Genomic DNA, 25637 nt, shown 5'->3' on the forward strand with positions numbered 1-25637 from the left:
AATCCCTTTTAGGGGTTGGAGCCTCTCTGAGACTTCCCCCATGCACATGTCCTTCACTCTCAGCATCCCTCTGCCATCATCCAGGTCCCAAAATGTGGCATCGATCCTCGCTGGTTTGAATCTATGGTTGTTGCAGATGGGGCCTCTATGGACATCTCGCCAAGCCTGAAATAGTGCCTGAACTGATTCCATGTCTTTAGTGTGGCCACTACCACTGGGCTCCGGGAGTGTGTGTGTGGGGGGGGACGGGAGTGGTGCAGTAACCAGCGCTTGGAGAGATGTCCCCATCTAGGAGGCCTCATCCATTCGGACCCAGTCCGCTACCGGTGCCCTTAGCCACCCCCTCACCCTTCCGCATTTGCCGCCCAGCGGTAGAATAGGAGGTTCTGTAGTGCGAGGCCTCTCACGTGTTGCCCTCGCTGTAAGATGGTCTTGCATATCCTAGGGACTCTTCTCCCTCCCCCAGGATGAAGGCCATGATTAGCTCATCGACCCAGGTGAAGAAGAATTTGGGGATGAGAAAAATCGGGAGTGATCTAAATATGAAGAGGAACTGAGGCAGCATGTTCATTTTGACCGCCTGCACCCTTCCCACTAGTGAAAGAGGGAGTGAGTCCCATCTTTGCAGATCCCTCTTCCCCTCCCCCACCAGGCTGGAGAGGTTCAATTTGTGGAGCCTCACCCAGGTGTGGGACACTTGGATCCCCAGGCACCTGAACTTGGTTTGGATCACTTTAACCAGTAGTTCTTCCAGCTCTGCTCCTCCCTCTCGGGGATGCACCAGGAAGATTACGCTCTTTCCCGGATTGAGTTTGTAACCTGAGAAGGCACTAAACTCCATGCTGACTAGGGGGTTTGACATGTCGAGGAGAAGGTCATCCACATAAATTGAGACTCTATGCTCTCTGCCTTCTCTCCGAATGCCGGCCACCATTCCTCTGATCAAAGGACGACGGCAAATGGTTCAATAGGGCAGCACGGTAGCATTGTGGTTAGCACAATTGCTTCACAGCTCCAGGGTCCCAGGTTCAATTCTTGGCTTGGGATATCTTTGTGCAGCATTCGTTATTGTCGGGGAGAGTGCGTCCAGCCTCCATAGTGCGTGTTGGGCCCAACCCTTCTCCAACCTAACATCCATGTAATGTGGCGTGTGGCCGTAGATTAAAATCGTGGAGTATTCTGTCTTTGTTACCCCTGGAAGCACCCTTTTGCCTATGACCAAAAAGTCTATATGTGAGTAGGTTTTGTGCATCTGGGAGATGAAGCAGAATAATTTTTCTCTCGGGTGATTGAACCTCTATGGGTCTACCCACCCCCGCGCCCCCATCTGCTCCATAAAGGCATTCAGTTCTCGTGCCATATCAGACACGGTCCCTGTCCTGGGGTTGGATCTGTCCATTGCAATTAAAGTCGCCCCCAACCCCTGTCTTCCCCGTCCCCCCATGCTAAGATGTTTGGTCCGGGATTTCGGCAATTAAAAAAAAAAAATTTACATTTATTTATTTTAACCCAATTATATATTTTTTCCAATTAAGAGGCAATTTAGCGTGGCCAATCCTCCTAACCTACACATCTTTGGGTTGTGGGGGTGAAACCCACGCAGACATGTGGAGAATGTGCAAACTCCACACGGACAGTGAACCAGGGTCGGGATTCAGTGCCGTGTTCCAGTGCCAGCCACTACGCCATCGTGCTGCCCTCGGCCATTGTTTTTTGGTGAATTCTGCATCATCCCTGTTCGGGGCGCATATGTGTATATATTTACTAAGACTAGCAGGGCCCCTTCCAGGGTCCTGTTGACCATATGGTATGGGCCCTCCCCTGGGTCGGTCACTATCCTCGCCACCATGAATGAAACTGTTGATTAATATGGCCACTCCCCTTGTCCTGGTGTCGAAACAGGAATGAAACATTTATCCCATCCATCCCTTCCTTACCCGCAGTCTGTCCCTCTCTTTTAATTGTGTCCCCTGTAGGAAGGCGACATCCACGCTTAGACTCTTGAGATGGGTTAAGACTCTTAATCTCTTCACTGAGATCTCTCAAATTCCATGTTACTATCTGGATTGGGAGGGGGTTTGCCATACTCACCCTGTGGGCCTGGCCTTATTCGGCCAGGGCCTGCCCTTGCTCATGGGCCATTCAAGATGGCCACCGACTACTTCCTCATTTTTGCCATCTCTACATGTTGTCTGCTGCAACTAGCGCTCTACCCTCTCCCGCTCTCCTCTCCCCCTACCCCTTCTGTTTCTCCACCAGTAACCCCTTACCCTTCTGCTCCCCCTCCTAGCCCCCTTCCCCCCTTGGCTTTACCCCCTTCTGTACCACTCCTGATGCCTCCTTTTTGCACTATGTTTCTGTTGTAGTTCTGTTTTTCCCTTCCTCTCTGCCAGGCGCTCCCTCCCTTCCAGGAGACAAGCCGCAGCCTCCTCCTTCGATGTTCTTCCATACATCAGCCTGCTTGCTGGTGTAGCAGCTCCCCTATCAGTCGGATTCCCCTAATTAACCCCTGTCTCCACCTCTCTCCCCTTTTGCCCCTCTCTCCCTGCCTCTACTTATGGTCGCCCCAGCCCTTCTCAAATTCTTGCAGCCTGCATTCTGACCAGCACAGTGGGAAGCTCCGTTCGCTAGAAGCCCCCTGTGTAGCGATTTTAAAATGGCGTCCCCGATCTCCGAGGACCCAGAAATGATCCCCGACCTCCCCCGCCTCCCCACCAGTGTTCTGACCATTCCCCTCTGTTGTTGGTTGCTCAGTCCATTTGCCTGGGCAAACTTGTTGGCTTCCTCCGGGACGTCAAAGTACTGTTCTTTAACCTGTGTTGCTAACTTTTGGTTGGTTCTTAATTTGGCTCTATTTAATCACGTTTGCTCAAGAGTCGCCAGGTATCTTTCGACACCGCCACAAGGTTCAGAACCAAATACTGATCAATGACTCGATACACCAGTTAGTAAGTCCAAACGCAATGCTCATTTATTTACACAGTCAAATCTACTCATGCATAAACTCTACAAACTAAACTACCACTATTACGAAGGCCTATACTTAGCTTTGGGTGCCCACTCAGTCAGAGGAACAATGGCCGTTGCTCAGTTCTGAGGCTGCTGGGTTGAGCTGTTTACAGGGTAGCAACTAGGAGCGTCCATCTCATAGCGTGCGTTGACTTGGAACTTACTTGGTCTGTTGTAGCTGCTAGGCAGGTCTCTCTCTTCGCTGAGAGCCAAAGCCAAAGGAGAGCGGTCTCCCTTGGGGGATACCTTTTATACTCAAAGGGGCTTTGCGCTCTTTTGGGCGGGCCTTGAACTTGGCCTCAACTAATTGGGTCTTTCCCAATCATCGGTATCAATTTTCCTCCAATAGAGGGGTGGTTCCCTGATCGCTGGGCGTGTCCTGGTGACTGTCAGTCAGCTTTGTCTTAACTTCTTCTGGCACCGGGGAGTCTGTCCTAACAATGTGTATCTAAATGTTTCCCTTTTGTGCCCGGAGATGGCTCATTAGTATGTAAATCGTTTGGTAGTTTCTGTCCTGTCTGAGCGTTTAAGGTTCTAATAAACAGGCAGAGCTTGCACCTGCTTGTTTCTTAGCATTATTCAATTCTCCCTGCAGTCTTTGCAAGTGTCCATTTTGTAATCGGGACGTGGCCATCCCAGATGGCTACACTTGGTACATGTCCCATAGCGTGGCAGGGTAGAGCATGCCAAACCGCATTTCATTCTGTAGAGTGCGAATTTGGCACCTTTGAATTCTGCCCGGAGCGTGGCCAGGTCAGTACCAAGGTCCTGGTACATGTGAGTTGACTGTCCTTCCCATGTGCACCCTTTTGCACTCTTTGCCCACCTCAGGTCTGCTCTTTGTCCTGGTACCTGTGGAGCCTCTGAGGGTTCGGCCTACCTCCGGGGCTTTGATAAAGCCCATCTCGCCGACTAGCTTCCTGAGCATCGCCGGTACATATTCTGTGGAATTTCTCCCCTCTGTTCCCTCCGGCAGCCCCACGATTGGTTTTGCCGACGCGATCGGCAATCTTGGCTTTATCCTTCAACACCTTTGGGTCTTGGCCAGCCTCGCCGCCTCAGCCTCCAGTGCTGCAATCTGGGCCCCTTGGTCAGTGGACGCTTTTTTGGGGTCCCATGTCATCTTTAACTGTGCCTCTAGCCTCTGCTCCATATTGTCCATTGCCTCCCTCATTGGAGTCGTTGCGGTTTCCACTGCTGCCTCCATGACTGCCAGAAGGTCTTTTCTCATCTCCTCCCCATGTCGCTGGTGCTTGAAGGTGATGAAGGACATCAATGTGTCCATCAGCGCCTGAGCTTGCGCTGGGAGCTCTGTGGGGTCGACCCTCACCAGTTCTGTGCCTCCACCTGCAGTTCCCTGCTTCAAGACTGTGGTTTCCCTCCTTTAGTCTTTATTGGCTTTTCTGCTGGTTGGCTGATCCTCCTGGCAGTGCAGTCAATGCGGGGGGGGGGAGTTTAGTCTGTGGGATTATGAGTGCTTTTAATGCCCGTTTGTTGGGGTTAAAAGGCCATATCCAACGCTCTTAGACGAGAGCCACCTTTCATGCAACCACTCAGCTCATGGCCGCCACCTCATAATTTCCATTTTCACTTCACCCCTGTACCTCCGGTACCCCTCTAGGCTTTCTACAGTATTAAGTCTTTTGTGACAGTTAAAAATTATTTTTCTGCTTTATTTTGGCCTGTATGCATCTGAACAACCAGGGGGCTCGAAATTTGTCAGTACTGATCTTTTTCTTTGTGGGGACATGTCTACACTGTGCCCGTAGAATTTCACCTTTGAATTCCTCCTACTCCACAGTTTTACCTTCTAACACTTGAATCCAATCCACTCTTGCCAGCTCAAGTCTCAGCTTTGTAAAATTTGTCTTCCCCCAATTTAGAACTTTTACTCCTGTTCTACCTTTGTCCTTTTCCATAATGATGCTAAATCTAACTTATGGTCACTTTCTCCAAACTGGTCCCCCACAGCTACTTCATCCATTTGTGCAGCTGAATTTCCTAGGACTAAGTTCAGGAATCTCCTGGGCTGCCTGCCAGCGGAGGGAATCCTGATGGCCCGGTGAGTCGGGCTTTGGGCAGAAAACGTGTTTCATGCGGGACTTGGAAACCCCTTGCGAGTGTCCTAGCCGCAGCAAGCTTCCCGACGTTCCCAACGAGGTTCCTGCCCAGGCCTGGTGGAAAAATGCAAAACGCTCATTGGAGCTGTTTTGAATGTAATTTACGAGCAGGACACCTGATTCACCTGCCTCCTGGGATGTTCCAGTCCCCCCAGCCGGGAGTCCTGCTGTTGTGAATTGGTGCACGTCTTGAGAAACAGGGACCTGGTGACCGAAAAGCATTGAATTGCATTGTTTAGATTCAATTTCACCTAGTATTGCTTTTAGGTTCCAGCCACGTGTGACAGTGACATTTACTGCCTGGAAGTAAATGCTCTTATAGATACAGGAGCATCTGTCAAAGTCACAGGAGACAAAACACTCAAGAAACTTCAGGACTTCCCTATTCTCTGCAAACCGGGGAATTTGAAGATTTTCCCTTGCAGCAGGGATGGACCACTGAGAATTCTTGGGACTTCTGAAAAGCCATCCAATTCAACTACGCTGGAACACATTCTTTATTTTATGTCATATCTGGAGAATGTGGCATGCTTATCAGTTTCCACACAGCAACAAATCTGCACATGATTGTCATCCCAAATGCGATCCCTGGCATACCAACAACATTCTTGTATTGTATGCTGACTATTTCACTGGTATCGTCAAAGCGAAAGATGTTAAATGCAAATCGCATGTAGGCCCCAATGTGTCCCCAGAAATGTGGAAATGATGATGATGTCATTTCATGTCAGGAAACAAACTGACAAGGAACTTCAATGTCTACTTGACCTTGGAATTATTGAAAAAATCGGGATAAGCCTCCCCCTTGAGTCTCACCAGTACAAGTTCTCAAGAAACCCAAGAGTCAGATTCAGATTGGAATGTGTTGATTTGCAGTCACCAAACTAACAATCTTTATTCTTTATTATTGTCACAAGTATGCTTACGTATGAAGACAGTGACCCAAGCCAGGAATCAAACCTGGGACCCTGGCGCAGTGAAGCAACAGTGCTACCATGCTGCTTAAATCTTGGTACAATACCAAACGAGACACTTACATTTCTTTAGGATCCAATGAGAGACTTGTAAACATTTTTTATGATATGAAATTTGAAATCCCAGTTACTCATTAAGAGTGTAAAGCCACATGATTCCAGTGCTTTAAACAAACAGAAGAAGTTTAATGTACAAGAGTTAACAAAGCAGTCAATACTACCTATCTTATACTCTGGCATCCACAATTAACATGAGGCAAACATGAAGTAACAGAAAAATTGTGGTTGAGCACACCACAAACTGCACGTTGAATAGTAGACAGAACCAAGTTAGGTTCCCCAGTTTTCTCAGTAATGCAACCAAACATCAGTATTCATTGTGAGTCCCTAAAATTCTTTAAAGCCCTGCCTGCCTCATAAGGAATTTTAGTTCCTCTCCTTCAAAGATCTAGTCTGATCCCCAACTGATAGCAGTTCTACTCTACCTGAGCTCCACAAATATAATCTTAACCCAAAAGGCACACTATTCCAGATTTCTCTCAAATCTTCTCCCAAATCCAAGCTTCTGGCTCTTCTTTTCCCCTGTGCTGACCTCCTGCCAGGACTGTAACCCCCCCCCCCCCCCCCCCCCGTACCCAAGTTGGCCATGCTACACTCCAGTGTCTAAACACAGGCACAGTCCCAGCTTCTCAGCAACATGGGCCTCATACTCTTGTAAGTTGAGTATTCAATGCTCTGATTGAGTAGGTGGTTTGTTATGTGTATTGTTAAACAAGCTTACTTGTGATTTATGATTGGTTCTGACTTCTACCTTGTTTCCATACAAATAGAGATGAAAATGTAAGATACCCCTTTTGTTTGTAAATAATATTGCTGTACAGGGTGTTAGCGATCTGCTCTGCAGCAAATCATGGGATCCCTTCCCTTCTCTTTTTGCATGAGTACTGCACCCAAGCCAACTAGGCTTGCATCCATGACTAGCAGATGACTGGGTGGATTTTCTCCTCGTGCTCCAGTTTCCTCCCACAGTCTAAAGATGTGCAGGTTAGGTGGATTGGCCAAGTTAAATTGTCTCTTAGTGTCCAGGGATTACAGTTTAGGCTGGGGAGTGGGCCTAGGTAGGGTGCTCTTTCAGAGGGTCGGTGCAGACTCGATGGCCGAATGGCCTCCTTCTGCACCGTAGGAATGCTATGATTCTATGGTTTTCTCAGGGTTGAAATAGGCATTTAAGCAACTTGCTGACAACATTGTTTGATCTGGTGTACAGCCTGTTTGTGTGACGTAGTTGACTCTCACTTGATGGTCTCTTTTGTCAGATTGTGTAGGAGACAGATAGCGTAGCGAGGTCAGGAATGAAGTGACTAAGTACACGATGAGTCGGAGCAAGACTCCAGACTTCCTGCACATTTGTAGAATCTGCAGCATTTGCAATGGCTTCAATTTTCCATGCATTGGGTGAAACTCCTTCACCATTTAACAAATGTCCAAAATATCTCAATCTGCTTTCATTAAACAAGCACTTGTTTTTGTTCAAGGTGATGGTTCATTGTCTAGTTCATTGTAGCCTTGCATGTAGGTGTTTTGCGAGTTCACTTTCTGCATAATCATAGCTGAGCATTTCATCACCGATGTTCAGCGTACCTGCAAGTCTTGAAGTGCAGACTGAATCATGTTTTAAAATATCGCAGCTGCTGAATTGACTCAAAAGTTGAGCCTCTTGTATTGAGAAAGTCCATTGGGAGTGAAGAATACTGTAAGATGCCTTGATTGTCCTGCATCAAGTTTAGCAAAGTGGTGAGGACGAAAGAGAAAATGCTGGAAAATCTCAGCAGGTCTGGCAGCATCTGTAGGAAGAGAAAAGAGTTAACGTTTCGAGTCCGATGACTCTTTGTCAAAGTGGTGAAGACCTCAGTCGCAAGGCCGTTGGCGCGTCATCAGCCGGCCCCCCGTGATGCTCTGTCCCCGATGGGCCGAGTTCCTGATGGCGCTGGCCACGTGTGGTCCCAGCAGTCGGGAACCTGGTGTGCCGGCTGAGACAGTGTCCAGCGATCCACACTCATCCGGGATCCGTGCTGCTGGCCGGGGGGCTGCTGCTAGGGTTGGAGGGAATGGTGGGGGTTGGCCAGTGGGTGGGCGGTGGGGTCGGCCTGGGCGGTGGGGTTGGGGTGGGCTGGTTACGGGTCCAGCACGGCCAGAGCCATGTTTTCCAGAGCGACCGGTGCAGCTCGTTAGCCCTGCGCATGAGCGGCCCAGGACCCGTCGATTCTCCGGCCATTTTCCGCGCGATGTGTGGGTGTTCCATGTGGCGCCAGTGCTAGCCCCTGACTGCTACTGGAATCGGTGAGAGGTTCGCGCCGACTTTCCCAGCATGAATCACCTGCGGATTCTCCGTTGGCGCCGGCACTTAGCCTCAGGAATGGAGAACTCCACCCACGGACTCAAATTGTTGAACAAAATGTTGAGTCCAGAAGGCTGCAAGGTGCTCAATTGGAAGATGAGGTGCGATTCCTCAAACTAGCATTGAGCTTTACTGGAATATAACAGCAGGCTGAGGACAGAATAAGAGCATGAGAAACAAGGTGGTGAATTAACATGGCAAGCAACCAAAACCTTGGAGACATGCTTGTGGAATGAGCTGAGGTATTCACCCAATCTGCATTTTATCTCTCCAAGTAGAGAAAACTACACCATGAGCAGGGAATACATTATACTAAATTGAAAGAAGTACAAGTAAATCACTGCTTCAGTGTGAGGGGTGATTTAGGCTTTGGATGGTGAGGAAAGAGGAGGTAAAAGGGTCCAGTGATTGCATGAGAAGGTGCAGTGGGAAGGGGACAGAATGTTGGGGGTGATTGAAGAGCTGACCAGGATGTCGCCAAGGGAATGTTCCCTTTGGTATGCTGACGGGGGAAGGGAAGAAATGTTTGGTGCTGTCATCACGATGGAGGTGGCCGAAGTGGCAAAAGGTGATCTTTTGAGTATGGATGTTGATGGGGTGGATGGTGAGGACAAGGAGAACCTTATCGTTGTTCTGCAAGGGAGGGGAAAGGGTTAGAGCAAAAGTATAGGAAATGGATTAAATCCGGTTGAAGGCCTGTCCGTGTCAGGGGCTGCTGTGGGGAACCCTCTGTTGAGGAATGAGGAAGCCATATCAGAAGCACTTTTCTTGAACTTTGCATCATCAGAACAGATGCAGCAGAGGTAGAGAAATTTGAAGAATTAAAGGGAATCCTTACAGGAGACAGGGTGTGAAGAACTGTAGTTGTGATGGCTACATAATAATGATTAGTAGACAACCTACCCCCAAGAATGAAGGCAGAGTGGCCAAGGAAGGGAAGGGAAGTGTCGGAGATGGACCATATAAAAGCGGAAATTGGAAGTAAAGGTGATTACATTTTCCAGTACCGGGTGAGAGCAGGAAACAGCACCAATATTCGCATCAATGAATATCTTCATATTTAGCCCTGACTTGCTGTCCTCCAAAGATGATTAATCTATTCTCCCTCTTTCCATAATCATGGGTATCAATAGCAAGTACCTGAGTGTTTTATATTTATCGATATAACATCTAATCATTTTCCCATTCACCTTACGAGCACCATTTTATAACGGTAAATACATTTTACATTTTGTACCAATTTTGTTTTGTTTTGCTTCAATAGTGATGTCAGAGCATGTGCTAGGTTGGAGCAAGTCATTTAATAATGTGGAATAAAAGATCTTGGAATAAGTGAAAGTTCCATAACTATATGGACCTTACCAATATTAAATAACGTACTTAATGTTTTCTATATTTATTATAAATGAGGTTCCTGGAGCAAGGTCTACAATGGGCTGGGACTCTCCTCTAACTATTATCTGTTTAGGAACTTGGGTTTCTCATAAGTTTTTCCGTTTTCCTTTATTGATTAGCTCTTCAGCATTAGCATTCCAGCTTCTTCAGATGAACTTGAGGTTAAACTTGGGAAGGCAGAAAAAGTACTTTGAACCTTGTTTTGAATACCATTTTATTGAATTGGATTGAAATTTAAGAGATGAATTTTCCAGTATCTGTTTTGGGCCGGTAGATTTTATGTTCCTAGCTTTGCTGTTGCTGTGTTTTCGTGTTCACCTGCTGGTGCATTATTCATCTGTCATTGGCTGCACTGCAGCTCCTCTTTATGAGTGGAAGATATGGGGGCAGGTTCAAAAATTTTGGATGTGATAGCCACTGTAAAGACATGGTGGTGGGAATCAGGTGCGGGTGGTGATGGAGTGCATGCCTAAAGGTTTCCAGTCCTGGTTGGCTGCATCCCTGAAAGTTTTAGTCCATGGCTTCCTGCCCTGTCTCCCCAAACAGTCATTTCAACATGCTCCACCCTAATAATGTATACCTAGTAAACAGAAATGTTCCATTATGTCACGTGAGAGTATCTTTAAGAAATGGGTGTTTATCAGTGATCTCAGAGTGTGGGTGGAGCTGGGCTGTCTGTCTGCTTTACTTTCGTTTTTGAGCAGGCTGCTACGGAGTGAGTTTTTAGTTTCGTTTTCAGAGAGAAGAGCTGCAGTGAAAGCCAGTAGATGTGCATGGATCTCTCAACAAGCTAAAGAGTGTTCATTTGGGTGACTTCAAAGGGATAACTGCTCTCATTAGAGAATTTAAACCTGATCTCTGTGTTAAGAGGGTCTTTTGTCTTCTGGATGTTGTTTGGGAATTTATCAAGGGTTAGTTGTCGAGTACTGTATTCTTTGGGGATTTATTGGTGTTGATAGTTGTTAAGATGTTTACTGTGGGTTTATAAAGTGTCAACTGGTTTAATGAATAAACATTGTTTTAATTTAAAAGTACTGTAACACTCTGTTGAATAACACCTGAAAGGCAGGCCCATGTGCTCCCCATAACCACAATAAATTCAAAGTTAAGGGTCAGGTGAACACCATGATACACTTTGGGGTTCTCTAAACCCTGGACCTTAACAAATTGGGGGCTCTAGGGGGATAAAAGGCTATCTATTGGATTGGCTTAGTGAACTTAAAGACAGTGAGGGGTGAGCATATTGTGGTTGCTTTTCAGGTGTGGTATTTCAGTTTAAGTGGGGAGTGTGTTGTGGACAATGGCTCTTTCAGAGGCTCTGAAGTTTTTGGTGATGGGGACGGTCACATGCAGTACCTTACGGACAGAGACTAAAACATGCTTTTAGAGTTGGCAAAAACATTGCAGTTAACATTACCTGACAAAATGGGAAAAGATTAGGTAATTATGGCAGTGTCTAAGCATTTAAAATTGCCTGAGATACAGTTTGACTCATTGGAAATGGCAAAAATTCTGTTACAAATTAAACAAATGGAACATGAGAAAGAATTAAAGCAGCTTGAATACGAAAGAGATAGTGAGGAAAGAGAAAAAGAGAAAGAAAGTGATTAAGAGGAAAATGAAAAGGAGAGAGAAGAAAGGAGAAAGGAAAGAATAGTCTGAGCAGAACGAAAAGAGAGAGAAAGGGAGATACAGATCAGGGAAAAAGATAAAGAGAGAGAGTTTGAACTTCAGAAAATGGCCATGAAACATGACAGTCAGTTAAAATTGGTGGACGTAAAGGGAAACGTACAGTTGGATGATAGTGATGAGGATAGTGAGAAAGAGCGTCATAGTCAAAGGCTTGGTGGGGATCTATTTAAATATGTCCAAGCATTGCCAAGGTTCGATGAGAAGGAGGTAGAAGCCTTTTTCATTTCATTTGAGAAGGTAGCTAAACAAATGAAATGGCCACAGGACATGTAGGTATTACTGATTCAAACAAAGCTGGTGGGTAGGGCTAGTGAAGCGTTTGTATCACTACCGGAGGAGGTATCTGGGTCATATGAGGAGGTGAAAAAATCCATCTTAGGTGCATATGTGCCTGAAGCCTACAGACAAAGGTTTAGAAATTTAAGGAAAGAACCTGGTCAAACATACATGGAGTTCGAAAGGATCAAATAGAGTAATTTTGATAGGTGGATAAGGGCTTTAAAAAAAAAGAGGCCAAATGTATGAAGCTCTCAGAGAAATTATACTTTTGGAGGAGTTTAAAAATTCAATTCCTGATGTAGTGAGAACTCATATGAAAGAGCAGAGGGTTAAAACTGTGAGGTTAGCAGCAGAAATGGTAGATGATTATGAATTAGTTCATAAATCAAAGATTGTTTTCCGACATCAGTTTCAGCCTGTGAGGGATAGAAACTGGGGACAGGAGAAATACTCAAGTGGTAAAGGTAAAGGTGATCTGATGGACGATAATAAGGGGAGTGTACCTCAGACTAAAAAAGAAATCCAGGAGGGTGGAAGGGACATGAAAAGTTTCAAATGTTTTCACTGTAATAAACTATTCCATGTAAAGTCACAGTGTTGGTGGTTGAAGAAAAGCACGGAGATGGCTGATATGGTAAAACAGGATAAGACTGGGGTTTGTTAAAGTGTTAAGGGAAAGCCCAAGTGAAGCAAAGGAGGTGCAAAAGATTGTACAGTCTGATCAAGAGGTGATTGATAAGAAGGTGCCAGATCTCTTTAAAGAATTTACTTGTGTGGGTAAAGTTTACTCATGTGTACCAGGAGGAGCAGGGAAGAAGACACAATTTTAAGAGATACGGGAGTTAGTCAATCTTTAATGGTAAGAGATGAGGAGTTATGTAGTTTGGGAAGAATGTTGCCAGAAAAGGTGGTAATATGTGGAATTCAGGGTGAGAAGAGTAGTGTTCCATTATATAAGGTAAGGTTGGAAAGTCCAGTGAAGAGTGGTGAAGTGGTAATAGGGGTAATAGAGAAACTGTCTTGTCCAGGAATACAATTTATCTTGGGTAATGATATACCTGGATTGCAGGTGGGAGTGATGCCTACTGTGATTGATAAGCCACTGGAAAATCAGACAACTGAAGTGTTGAAGGACGAATATCCTGGGATTTTTCCGGATTGTGTAGTAACAAGATCGCAAAGTCACAGGTTAAGACAAGAGGAGAAATCAAAGAGTGTAGATAAAGTTGAAGTGCAATTATCAGAAACGATTTTTGATCAGATGGTTGAAAAAGAACAAGAACAGGTGGAGGATGTAGCGGATATTTTTAGTTCAGGAAAATTGGCGGAGTTACAACAGAAAGATATAGAAATAAAACGGATGTATCAGAAAGCATACACAGAAGAGGAATCTGAGTGTATACTGGAGTGATATTACCCTAAAAATGATGTCTTGATGAGGAAATGGAGACCTTTACATATGCAGGTGGATGAAAAGTGGGCAGAAGTTCACCAAGTGGTATTGCCGGTAGGGTACAGAAAGGAGGCGTTGCGAGTAGCAGATGAGGTACCAGTGGGAGGTCATTTGAGAGTCGGGAAAACGCAAGCTAAAATCCAAAAACATTTTTATTGGCCTGGACTACATAAAGATGTAGTTAAATTTTGTTGATCATGTCACACATGTCAAGTGATAGGGAAACCTCAAGCAGTGATAAAACCAGCGCCCTTAATACCCATTCCAGCATTTGAGGAACCTTTTACAAGGGTCTTAATTGATTGCGTAGGACCGCTTCCTAAAATGAAAAGTGGGAACCAATATCTTTTGACTATAATGGATGTGTCTACTAGGTTTGAAGAGGCCATTCCAGTATGTAATATTACAGCTAAAAAGATTGTGGAGGAGTTACTTAAATTCTTTACTAGATATGGACTACCCACAGAAATACAATCGGATCAAGGATCAAATTTTACCTCAAGGTTATTCAAAGAAGTTATGGATAGCTTAGGAATAAAACAATTTAAATCAACTGCGTACCATCCAGAATCGCAGGGAGTGTTAGAAAGGTGGCATCAGGCATTAAAGATAATGTTGAGGGCTTATTGTCACGATTATCCAGAGGATTGGGATAAAGGGATTCCATTCGTACTGTTTGCAATTAGGGATGCACCTAATGAGTCAACCAAATTCAGTCCTTTTGAACTAATTTTTGGTCATGAGGTAAGAAGACCACTTAAATTGATTAAGGAAAAATTAGTGAGTGAGAAGTCAGAACTTACACTATTGGATTACATGTCAAATTTTAGGGAGCGATTGAATAGAGCAGGTGAATTGGCTTGACAGCATTTACAAATTGCACAATATGTGATGAAACGGGTAGCGGACAAGAAATCCAAAGTTCGTAGTTTTGCCAGTGGAGATAAAGTTTTAGCATTGTTACCAGTTGTAGGTGAACCTTTAAAAGCAAGGTTTTGTGAACCTTATCAGATTGAAGGGAAATTAAGTGAGGCGAATTATGTGGTAAGAACGTCAGAAAGAAGGAAAACTCACCGAGTGTGTCATGTGAATATGCTTAAAAGGTACTTTGAAAGGGAAGGAGAGCAAACGGGCGAGGTTTTAATGATTCTAACTCAAAGTGACGAACCAAATCCAGATGATTCTGAATTTGACATACCTCAAATTAAATTGGAAAATGAGGATGTTCTTAAAAATTGGGATACATTGTTGAGTTACCTTCCAGAGGAAAAATGGACTGACCTGAAAGAGTTATTGATCTCACATGGGCAAGTCTGTGGAGATAAGTTGGGAAGCACTAAAATGGCTATACATGATGTAGATGTGGGAAATGCTGTTCCAATCAAACAACATCCATATAGATGTAACCGTTTAAACTTGGCACAGGTTAACAAAGAGATTGAACGTGTGCTTAAAATTGGCATAATTGAAGTGGGTTGCAGCCAATGGAGCTCACCCATAGTGATGGTACCAAAACCGGATGGTCCCCAACAGTTGTGTGTGGACTATGGAAAGGTTAATGCAGTTACAAGAATGGACTCTTATCCTATCCCACGTTTGGAGGATTGCATTGAGAAAGTGGGACCATCAGCTTTTATTTCCAAATTGGATTTACTTAAAGGTTACTGGCAGGTACCTTTATTTTGAAAGGGCGAAATAGATCTCCCCTTTTCTGACTCCAGATGGTATATAACAATTCAAAGTTATGCCATTTGACATGAAAAACGCACCAGCCACATTTCAACGGTTAACTAACAAAGTTGTTTCAGGATTACCCAATTGTGTGGTATACATCGACGATCTGGTAATTTTCAGCTAGACATGGAAAGAACATTTAAAGCGTCTGATGGAGTTATTCGATTGACTTGAGGAGGTGGGTTTGGTGGTAAACATAGCCAAAAGTGAATTTGGAAAAGCCTAAGCCACTTTCCTTGGCCATACAATCGGACAGGGTCCAATGGTCCCACGGGATGTGAAAACAGAAGTTATTGGGGAGTTTCCAATACCCTTGACACGAAGGGAAATAATGCGATTTCTTGGCATGAGTGGATTCTACCGGAAATTTGTGCCAAAATTTAGTTGTGTGATTGTTCCACAGCGGACTTTCAACAGGCATTTTACTGCCTGAAAGCTGTGATAACGAATGTTCCTGTGTTGGAGAATTACAAGGGACTCTGTGATCAGATTGAACTAAAGTATCTGATTTTGAAGAGAAATGCCGAGGCGTAGAGAAATGGACGGATCGTGCAAAGACCTTCTTGTTCAAAGAGACTGTCAATCGAGAAGGATTCCAGTTGGAGGAAGAAGAACGAAAATGGACTATTATTATCAATGTTGCGTGTTTTGTTTTGTTAAAAAAGAAATGTATATTCACTGAACATATTTCTTAAAGGAAAGTGAAAAGGTGAAAAATGAAACCACCTTATTTTTTCTTGGGGGGAGGTGTCATGTGAGAGTACCTTTAAGAAATGGGTCTTTAAGAAATGTGTATTTATCAGTGATGTCAGAGTGTGGGTGGAGCTGGGCTATCTTTCTGATTTACTTTCGTTTTTGAGCAATCTGCTACAGAGTGAGTTTTTAGTTTCATTTTTAGGGAGAAGAGCTGCAGTGAAAGCCAGCAGGTGTGCATGGATCTCTCAACAAGCTAAAGAGTGTTCATTTGGGTGATTTCAAAGGGATAATGGCTCTCATTAGAGAATTGGAACCATGGGCGACATTCTCCGACCCCCCGCCGGGTCGGAGAATGGCCTTTGGCCGCCGTGAATCCCGCCGCCGCCAAAGTCTCCGGTACCTGAGATTGGGCGGGGGCGGGAATCGGGCCACGCCGGTTGGCGGGACCCCCCGCTCAATTCTCCGGCCCGGATGGGCCGAAGTCCCGCCCAGAAATTGCCTGTCCCGTCGGCGTAAATCAAACCTGGTATTTACCGGCGGGACCAGGTGGCGTGGGCGGGCTCCGGGATCCTGGGGGGGTGGGCGGGGCGATCTGACCCTGGGGGGTGCCCCCACGGTGGCCTGGCCCGCGATTGGGGCCCACCGATTCGCGGGCGGGCCTGTGCCGTGGGGGCACTCTTTCCCTTCCGCCTCCGCCACGGCCTCCACCATGGCGGAGGCGGAAGAGACTCTCCCCACTGCGCATGCGTGGGAAACTGTCGGCGGCCGCTGACGCTCCCGCGCATGCGCCGGGAAACTGTCAGCGGCCGGTGACGCTCCCGCGCATGCGCGGCATTTCTGCGCCAGCTGGCGGGGCAACAAACGCCATTTCCGCCAGCTGGCGGGGCGGAATTCCCTCGGAATTCCCGACCTTTGGGTCGGCGCGATGCCCGTCAGATTGGCGCCGTTTTTGGTGCCAGTCAGCGGACATCGCGCCGTTGGGGGAGAAGTTTGCCCCTGATCTCTTTTATAAAAGGGTCTTTTGTCTTCTGGATGTTGTTTGGGAATTTATCAAGGGTTATCTATCGAGTACTGTATTCTTTGGGGATTTATTGGTGTTGACAGTTGTTAAGATGTTTACTGTGGGTTTATAAAGTGTCAACTGGTTTAATGAATAAACATTGTTTTAATTTAAAAGTACTGTAACACTCTGTTGAATAACACCTGAAAGGCAGGCCCATGTGCTCCCCATAACCACAATAAATTCAAAGTTAAGGATCAGGTGAACACCATGATACACTTTGGGGTTCTCTAAGCCCTGGACCTTAACAATTAGAACATAAGAAATAGGAACAGGAGTAGACCAAACGGCCTGTCGAGCCTGCTCCGCCATTCAATATGATCATGGCTGATCTTTGCTTTCGATTCCACTTTCCTGCCTACTTACCCTATCACTTGAATCTCTCAAAGTCCAAAAATTTGTCCGTCACTTACTTAAATACATTCAATGATGGAGCACCGCTGCTCTATGGGTAAAGAATTCCAAATACACAGGAGTCTGTGACTGTGGTCCCCTGTTCTAGATTTCCCAAACAGGGGAAACAACCTCTCTACCCTATCAAGGCCTATCAGAATCTTATTTCAATGAGATCACCTCTCATTGCATCAAGTCATAGAGGTCTACAGTGCAGAAAAGGCCCTTCGGCCTAGCGCATCTGTGCTGGTCAAACACAATAACCTCTCTAATCCAATCCCATTTTCCAGCACGTGGCCCATATCCTTGTATACCTTGGCATCCTAAGTACACATCTAAATACTTCCTAAATGTCTTAAATGTCTCTGACTCCACTACCCTGTCAGGCAGCGAGTTCCAGACTCCCACCACCCTCTGGATTTTCCTCACATCCCTTCTAAAACTCCTTCCCCTTACCTTAAATCTATGCCTTCTGGTCATTGTTTCCTCCACTAAAAGAAAAAGCTTATTGCGGTCTACTCTATCTAAGTCCTTTATAATTTTATACATTTCAATCATGTACCCCCTCAGTGTTCTCTCTTCGTAGCCAACACTCTCCGGCCGAGGCAACATCCTGATAAATCGCCTCTGCACCCTTTCCAGTGCAATCACATCCCTCCTTCAATGTGGATTCCAGAACTGCACACAATACTCCAGCAGTGGCCTAACCAATGTTTAATACAGTTCCAGCATAACCTCCCCTCTCTTAACCCCTATGCCTCGGCTAATAAAGGTAAGTATACCATGTGCCTTCTTAACAACTGTATCCACCTGCTCTGCTACCGTAAAGCACAAATGTACATGCACATCAAGTTCCCTCTGATACTCAGTGCTTCCCAAGGTCCTGCAATTATCATATATTCCCTTGCCTTGTTTGTTCTGCCCAAGTGCATCCCCTCACACTTCTCCGGATTGTATCCCATTTGCCACTGCTCAGCCCATCTGACCAGCCCGTCTATATCCTCCTGGAATCTAAGGCTATCCTCTTCACTATTTATCACCTCACCAATTTTTGTATCATCCACAAACTTTCTGATCAACTCTCCTACATTCATTTCTAAATCATTTATATAAACCACAAATGGCAAAGACACCCACACTTATCACTGCGGGACCCCACTGGATACAGGCTTCCAGTCAGAAAAACACCCCTCGACCATCAGCCTCTGCTTCCTGCCACTAAGCCAATTTTGGATCCAATTTGCCAAATTTCCTTGGATCCCATGGGCTCTTACCTTCGTTATCAGTCTCCCATGTGGACCTTATCAAAAGTTTTGCTGAAGTCCATGTAGACTACGTCAAATGCATTTCCCTCATCTACGCATCTGGTCACCATCTCTTTGAAAAATTCAATCGAGTTGGTCAGACATGACCTCCTCGTTATAAAACCATGCTGATTGTTCTCGATTAATCCCGGCCTCTCTAAATTCAGATTAATTCAGTCTCTCAGAATTACTTCCAATAGATTCTTGACCACTAAGGTCATACTGACTGGCCTGTAGTTTCCTGGTTTATCCCTTCCTCCCTTCTTGAATAATGGTACCCACATTGGCTACCTTCCAGTCCTCCAGCATTGCTCCTGTGGCTAGAGAAGAATTTAAAATTATTGCCAGCACCGCTGTTATTTCCTCCCTTGCCTCTCTCAACAGCCTGGTATGCATTTCATCTGGCCCTGGAGATTTGTCTATTTTTAAGCCTGTCAGACCAGTCAGAACCTCCTCTCTTTTCCATAACAATCTTGAATCTAATGGAGTTATTTTTTAAAATTAATTTAGAGCACCCAATTCTTTTTTTCCCAATTAAGGGGCATATTAGCGTGGTATATCTACCTACCCTGCATATCTTTTTGGATTGTGAGGGTGTGACCCACGCAGATATGGGGAGAATGTGCAAACTCCACTAGGAACAGCCTTCCGGGGCCAGGTTTGAACCCGGGTCCTCGGCACTGTGAGGCAGCAGTGCTAACCACTGTGCCACCATGCTGCCCCAAATCTAATGGAGCTAGGATCACTGTCTGCAAATTACTCCCCACTGATACTTCAGCCCCTTATCCGGCATTCTTACCTGAAATTAAGTCCTGAACTGCCCCTCTCTTGTACGACCTATCTTAAAAACTTTGTGTAGATATATTTTAAGAATTCCACCCCCTCTAAACATTTTTCAATATGGCTACCCCTGTTAATGTTGGGGGAGTTGAAATCCCCCACTCTCACTATAACTTTTACACTTCTCTGAAAGGTGCCTACATACCTTCTATTTCTCTTGGACTGTTTGGGGGATGATAGAATACTCCCAGCAATGTGATTGCTCCTTTTTGGGTTTTAAGTTCTATCCATATGGCTTCAGTTGAAGATATATATTGAAGATAAACAAACTCAGGGATAAATGAAAAGGGGCCACTCCTTATCGGAGCACTTCCCAAACAAAACAAAGAGCAACAGAAACTTGTCAAATCAAAATGTGATTAACGGGATTGGTAAAACAATCCAACCTCTGTGGTGCCCGCTGGGCATGGAAGGCCTCATTGGTGCCCGTTGCCACCACATGCTCCCTCTCCAGGGACAACCGAATATAGCTGCGGAAGAGGGGCAAGAGTGCGGCTAGAGGACCCCCTTGGTCGCCTGCTGCCTGGACCTGTTGATGGAGAGTTTCGCCAGGCCCCGGAGCGGGTTCACGAGGTGGTCCTCCACCATCCCCATCCCTTTCAGCTTGGGGATGAAATGCAAACAGAAACCTCAATAAAAGGTTGTCAGGAAACTAAAAAGGCAGTGCATTCTAGAACATTCAATATAGACATGGTATACGGACTCCACAAGACCGCAAGAAGGCAGGGTTCTTGGGAGCCCATGAATCGGTGCAGAAGGTGGTTGCAAGGTACTGCTGCATGCATCACTCTCCACCCCAGGTTCCCAAGATTGGCTTCAGTTGAAGAGCCTTCCAAGATAATGTCCCGCCTTACTGCTGTAATTGATCCCCTGATCAAAATGACGATACCCCCTCCTCTTTTACCTCCTTCCCTATCTCACCTGAAGATCCTGCTTCTGAACTCCAGTTTTTTTTTGATGGTGCTATTATTCTTCTCTCGGGTTACTGGCGGTTAGTTTCTATCTTCACCAATTCCTGGAGCACAGCCTCCAAGAGTGGACATTCTTGGAGGGTTGATAATCCTTCTCCTGAACGAATGTCATCAACAGTTATACAAAAGGACCAACGGTTTTGATACACACTGCAAACCTGTCAAGAAAATAATGTTCAGTAAGAGAGCAATGAAAATGCCATCCGCCCTGTTATAATTGGTAGCGCTGAGGTTGATAAAAGAAGTTGATAATCGGATTAAGGAATCATCTGATACGTTTGGTGCAATCTTGTAACAAGTATGATGATTTGAATGCATAATGAGTGATTGTTCCTTATCAGAAAATGTTCCCACCTCCTTCTCCCCCGCCCCCCTCCCCGGCAGTTGACGCGTTAATCGGCGCCTGTGCCTCTTTTAAAGGGATTGACCTATTTTTTTTAGATGTCATTTTCTGTCGGCGGGCACAAACCCTGGCTGTCCCTTTAATCCCGGCGCGTCCTTGATCGAGGGCCGATAATCCAGGAGACCATTGAGACGGAGTTGAGTTTTCATGCCAGGATCATGGCGGCTGAATTGAGGCGGGAGACGCTACCTGCTCACTGGTCTTACGGGGTCTGTCAGGATGGTCGGATCTTTTTCATTGAGTATGTTCGCCCAGAGCAACTTTCACGCAGTCTTGTCGCTGTTTTCGAGCGCTCAGTGATTTCAGGTTGTTTTTGGAATTGCTGTTTTATTTGTGTGTGTGTGTGTGTCCCTTTCTTTGTTTTGTTTCCCGCAGCGATCAAACACGAACCACCACTTGGTTACATCCACGAACAGGCGAACCTGTCAACTCCGGCCATATGATCCGATCAGGTGGGTCGAGCGAGACTTTAGTAACTTTTTTTTGTGTGTATGTAAGCCGGCAGTTCCTGTTTATATATTGATGTTGTGGCAATTGAGACGGCCGCAAAGGTCCAAAGTTTCAGCCGCTGACTGGGGTCTCTCTCTCTTCCCCCACCTCGACTCCAGATCTACCTCGGGGATGGGAGGAAGGCTTCAGTGAAGAAGGAGCCAGCTACTTCATTAAGTAAGTCCTGTTGGGTGTTTTATTCGACCGTTTGTTGTTGTTGTTGCTGCAGAAACTTTTAACTCGCTGAGCAGGTGAATTGAGTAATCCGATCGCCCCCCTTTGCCTGTTATCCACCTGTCGGTCTGCTGCTGGGGTGCATTTGCTTTTCTTTATTAAAGGAAGAAACCCAGGTCTTTTATTTATCATAGTTCAATTGAAAGTACAAAGGTTAATCAGAAGGCGGAATTTGCAAGCGCGCTGGGTGCCTTGTGGCTGCGGCAAATATTTAATGATTTGCTGAGGCGATCATATGATTGTGGAATGTGAGCAACAGGTAGTCACGTGAAGTCTTACAACCTGTGAGATTGATAGTTTTTTGGGTTGGGGCTTTTTAAAATTAAAACCGTGAACATGTTACTTGTGGCGTTTGCTGGTATCATCCATTTATTTTAAAATGTATATTTTTAAAAAAAATGCAGCACCACGGTAAAAGGAAAGCAGATAAATGTTCTCCCTTCTGGTCCAATGCAGTTCTGACTGTTGAAGCTGTAATGTGTAAACTTAAGAGACTCCTCACAGCCCCGCGTCTCTGAGCCTTTTGAATGGGGGCTGGCTGTGATGTTGGGTAAAAAGGGAATTTATGAATTGTGCAGGAGATGTTGATGTTCGCCTTGTCGTTTCACAAATAACGCGGTGTAATGATAGTATATGTATTCTTTCCCACATTTCAATTTGTATGGTTGCTATGGCGACAAGAAGCCCCTCGCAGTGAATTATTCAATGGATAATTCAAACCGAAAATGCTCTTTCCACATCACCGTTTTTAAAAATGAAAATGAGCACGTGTGCTTATTTCAAACATGTATTACTAGAACTCGTGAAATTGTGTCTCGATTTTATATTTGCATGCATAAAGCCTAAACGTGTGGGAGTGAATTGTGAGATGGTTTCACAGATGAGAAGAGTCTTATGCCATCAGATAACCTGCTGGAGTATTTACATCTCCCATTTGAAGCACAAATTAGATTTTGTTCTGCATCTTATTACTGGCTGTCTTAACAGTTTTCTGTACACTGTACAAAAAATGGCTATGCTTAAAAAGCTCCTGAATTTCACCTGACAATGTAGACAGAAAAAGTAAAATACAAGCCTTTTGTGTTCTAAGTAGGGTGTTGGTTCTGCCAGATTCTTCAGTGTTACTGTTATCATTTAACTCGTGATTTTGCACAGTAAAAACAGAAAATGCTGGAAAAGCTCTGGCAGCATCTGTGGAGAAAAAAGCAGAGTTAATATTTGAATCTAGGGTAACACGGTGGTGCAGTGGTTAGCACGGCGCCAAGGACCCAGGTTCGATCCCGGCTCTGGGTCACTGTCTGTGTGGAGTTTGCACATTCTCCCCGTGTTTGTGTGGATTTCGCCCCCGCAACCCAAAGATGTGCAGGGTAGGTGGATTGGCCACGCTAAATTGCCCCTTAATTGGAAAAAATTAATTGGGTATTCTAAATTTATAAAAATACATATATTTTGAGTCTGTATGTTAAAAATTGCTGAAGCGGTCGAGTGTGTACATCCTGGTGTTGCATGGAACCATGTACACATCCCTGGAATGCTTGGCACTGTATGTGGATCTCCGGATGTGGTGCAAACCTTGTTTGTCCTGGAAATATCTGTAATCATGAGTGAATTCAAAATCTGAGGGATGGAACTTCAGTTGGAATCCATGTGGCGGGAGATGGGGACGGTTGCTAAGGAAGGAAATGTGGCTGTGAAAGTCAGTTTTGATAAATGCATGTGGCTCCATATGCCATAATTCATTGGATGGTGAATATGTCCTTGTGACAAGCTCCAAAGATGTGGGGCTGGATTCTCCATCGGTGGGATCCTCCTTTTCGCCGGCAGTGCACTCTCGCCTGAGAATTTCCCGACGACGTGTGGGTGTCCGTAATGGAAAATCCCATTGGCTGGCTGCCGGGATAGAGAATCCTCCTGCCGGCGGGGGCGTGCTGCACCAGATAATATGTGCGGTGGGGCGGAGGACCCTGCCCGTGGTGTAATGCGCTATGCTCAGTTTCGCAGAATATTACAATGCAGAAGCCTGCAATGATGCATGAAAGACCCTGACCTGTCTACCTAATCCCATTTGCCAGCACTTGGGCCATAGCCTTGAATGTAATGGCGTGCCAAGTACTCATCCAGGTACTTTTTAAAGGATGCACAACATCCCACCTCTACCATTCTCCCAGGCTGTGCTTTTCAGACCATCACCACTCTTTGGGTAAAAAAAGGTTTTCCTCGCATATCTCTCCTAAATCCCTCACTTTGTACTTGCCTCCTCGTAACTGGTCCTTCAACACAAGGGAACAGCTCCTTCCTATCCACCCTGTTCATACTCCTCAAAATCTTGTACATCTCAATCAGGTCACACTCCGATCTTCTCTGTTCCAGAGAAAATAATCCAAGTCTATCCAACCTCTCTTTACACCTTAAATTTTCCATCTCGGGCAACATTCTGGTGAATCTTCTCTGCACCCTCTTCAGTGCAATTACATCCTTCCCATAATGTGGGAACCAGAATTGCACACAGTGCTCCAGCTGTGGTCTCACCAACTGCACCCTCTCCAGTGAAGTTACATCCTGCCCATAATGTGGGAACCTGAATTGCATGCAATACTCCAGCTGTGGCCTCACCAAAGTTTTTATAATCTATGCCCCGATTGATAAAAGTGAATGTCCCATATTGCCTTTTTCGCCACCCTATTAACCTGCTCTACTGCCTTCAGAGATCTATGGACAATCAAACCAAGGTCCCTTTGTTCTTTGGAACTTCCCAGTGTCAGACATTTCATAGTATACTTCCTTGGATAGCACGTTCAGTGAGTTGGTCACACCGCAGATTAGGATTGGTGAGGGAGACAGGGAATGGGTGACCAAAAGGCAGAGAAAGAGCAGGAAGGCAGTGCAGGTGTCCCCTGCAGTCATCTCCCTCCAAAACAGGTATACCGTTGTGGATACTGTTGGGGGAGATGACTCACCAGGGGAAGGCAGTAGTAGCCAGGCTCATGGCACTGTGGCTGGCTCTGCTGCACAGAAGGGTGGGAAAAAGACTGGCAGAGCTATAGTCTTGGGGGATTCAATCGTAAGGGGAGTAGACAGGCGTTTCTGTGGTCGAAAACAAGACTCCCGAATGGTATGTTGCCTCCCGGGTGCACGGGTCAGGGATGTCTCAGATCGGTTGCAGGACATACTGAAGGGGGAGGGTGAACAGCCAGTTGTCGTGGTGCATATAGTCACCAACGAAATCTGGTAAAAAACGGGATGAGGTCCTACAATCCGAATTTAGGGAGTTAGGAGATGACTTTAAAAAGTAGGACCTCAAAGGTTGTAATCTCAGGATTGCTACCAGTGCCACGAGACAGTCAGTGTAGAAATTCAAGAATAGTCAGAATGAATACGTGGCTTGAGAGATGGTGCAGGAGGGAGGGGTTCAGATTTTTCGGACATTGGAACCGGTTCTGGGGGCGGTGGGATCATTACAAATCAGATGGTCTACACCTGGGCAGGACTGGAACCAATGTCCTAGGGGGTGCTTTTGCTAACACTTGGGGAGGTTTTAAACTAATGTGGCAGGGGGATGGGAACCAGATTAGGAAGTTACAGGTCAGTACAGAGGGAGCAACTAAAGCCAGTAAGGTACTAGATAATAAACTCAATGTGACTGAGGAGACAGGGAAGAGATGATGAATGCAAAGGGACAGGTGGTCTGAAGTGCATTTGTTTCAATGCGAGAAGTGTAGCAGATGAATTTAGGGTTTGGATTAGTACCTGGGAATATGATATTGGTATTACTGAGACTTGGTTGAGGGAAGGTCAAGACTGGCAACTAAATATCCCAGGGTATAGATGCTTCAGGAGGGATAGAAAGGGAGGTAAAAGGGGTGGAGGAGTTGCATTACTGGTCAGAGATGATATCACAGCTGTGATTTAAGGAGGGCTCGATAGAGGATTCGCGCACTGAGGCAATATGGGTAGAGCTAAGAAATAGGAAGGGTGCAGTAACATTGTTGGGACTTTACTACAGGCCTCCCAAAAGCGAGCATGAAGTAGAGGTACAAATATGTAGACAGATTATAGAAAAATGTAGGAGCAATAGGGTGGTCGTGATGGGAGATTTTAACTTCCCCAACATTGAATGAGACTCATGTAGTGTTGGAGGCCTAGATGGAGCAGAATTTGTAAGGAGCATCCAAGAGTTTTTTTTAGAGCAGTAT

At 45.6% G+C, this 25637-nt stretch overlaps 1 protein-coding gene and 1 long non-coding RNA gene across 7 annotated transcripts in view; one reads left to right on the forward strand and one right to left on the reverse strand.

The window, feature by feature from the left end:
• Positions 1 to 6726: 6726 nt before the first annotated feature.
• On the reverse strand, positions 6727 to 20875 carry LOC140384574 (uncharacterized). Its single transcript, XR_011933091.1, has 3 exons — positions 20747 to 20875; positions 20269 to 20476; positions 6727 to 7947 (listed from the first exon to the last, which is right to left on the reverse strand). It is a non-coding gene; the product is annotated as an uncharacterized lncRNA (long non-coding RNA).
• Positions 20835 to 25637, forward strand: part of plekha7b (pleckstrin homology domain containing, family A member 7b) — a 713202-nt gene continuing 708399 nt past the window's right edge. For 5 of the 6 annotated variants that reach the window (XM_072466383.1, XM_072466384.1, XM_072466385.1 and 2 more), the window contains exons 1-3: positions 20835 to 20962; positions 21097 to 21173; positions 21330 to 21387. In XM_072466383.1, coding sequence (XP_072322484.1) covers positions 20880 to 20962; positions 21097 to 21173; positions 21330 to 21387 — 218 coding nt within the window. In that variant the 5' untranslated portion in view covers positions 20835 to 20879. Of the gene's footprint in view, positions 20963 to 21090; positions 21174 to 21329; positions 21388 to 25637 lie in introns of those variants that run through there. The other variant, XM_072466391.1, reaches the window with a different exon arrangement.

Source organism: Scyliorhinus torazame, chromosome 10 (assembly GCF_047496885.1).
Source record: "Scyliorhinus torazame isolate Kashiwa2021f chromosome 10, sScyTor2.1, whole genome shotgun sequence".
Taxonomy (NCBI): domain Eukaryota; kingdom Metazoa; phylum Chordata; class Chondrichthyes; order Carcharhiniformes; family Scyliorhinidae; genus Scyliorhinus; species Scyliorhinus torazame.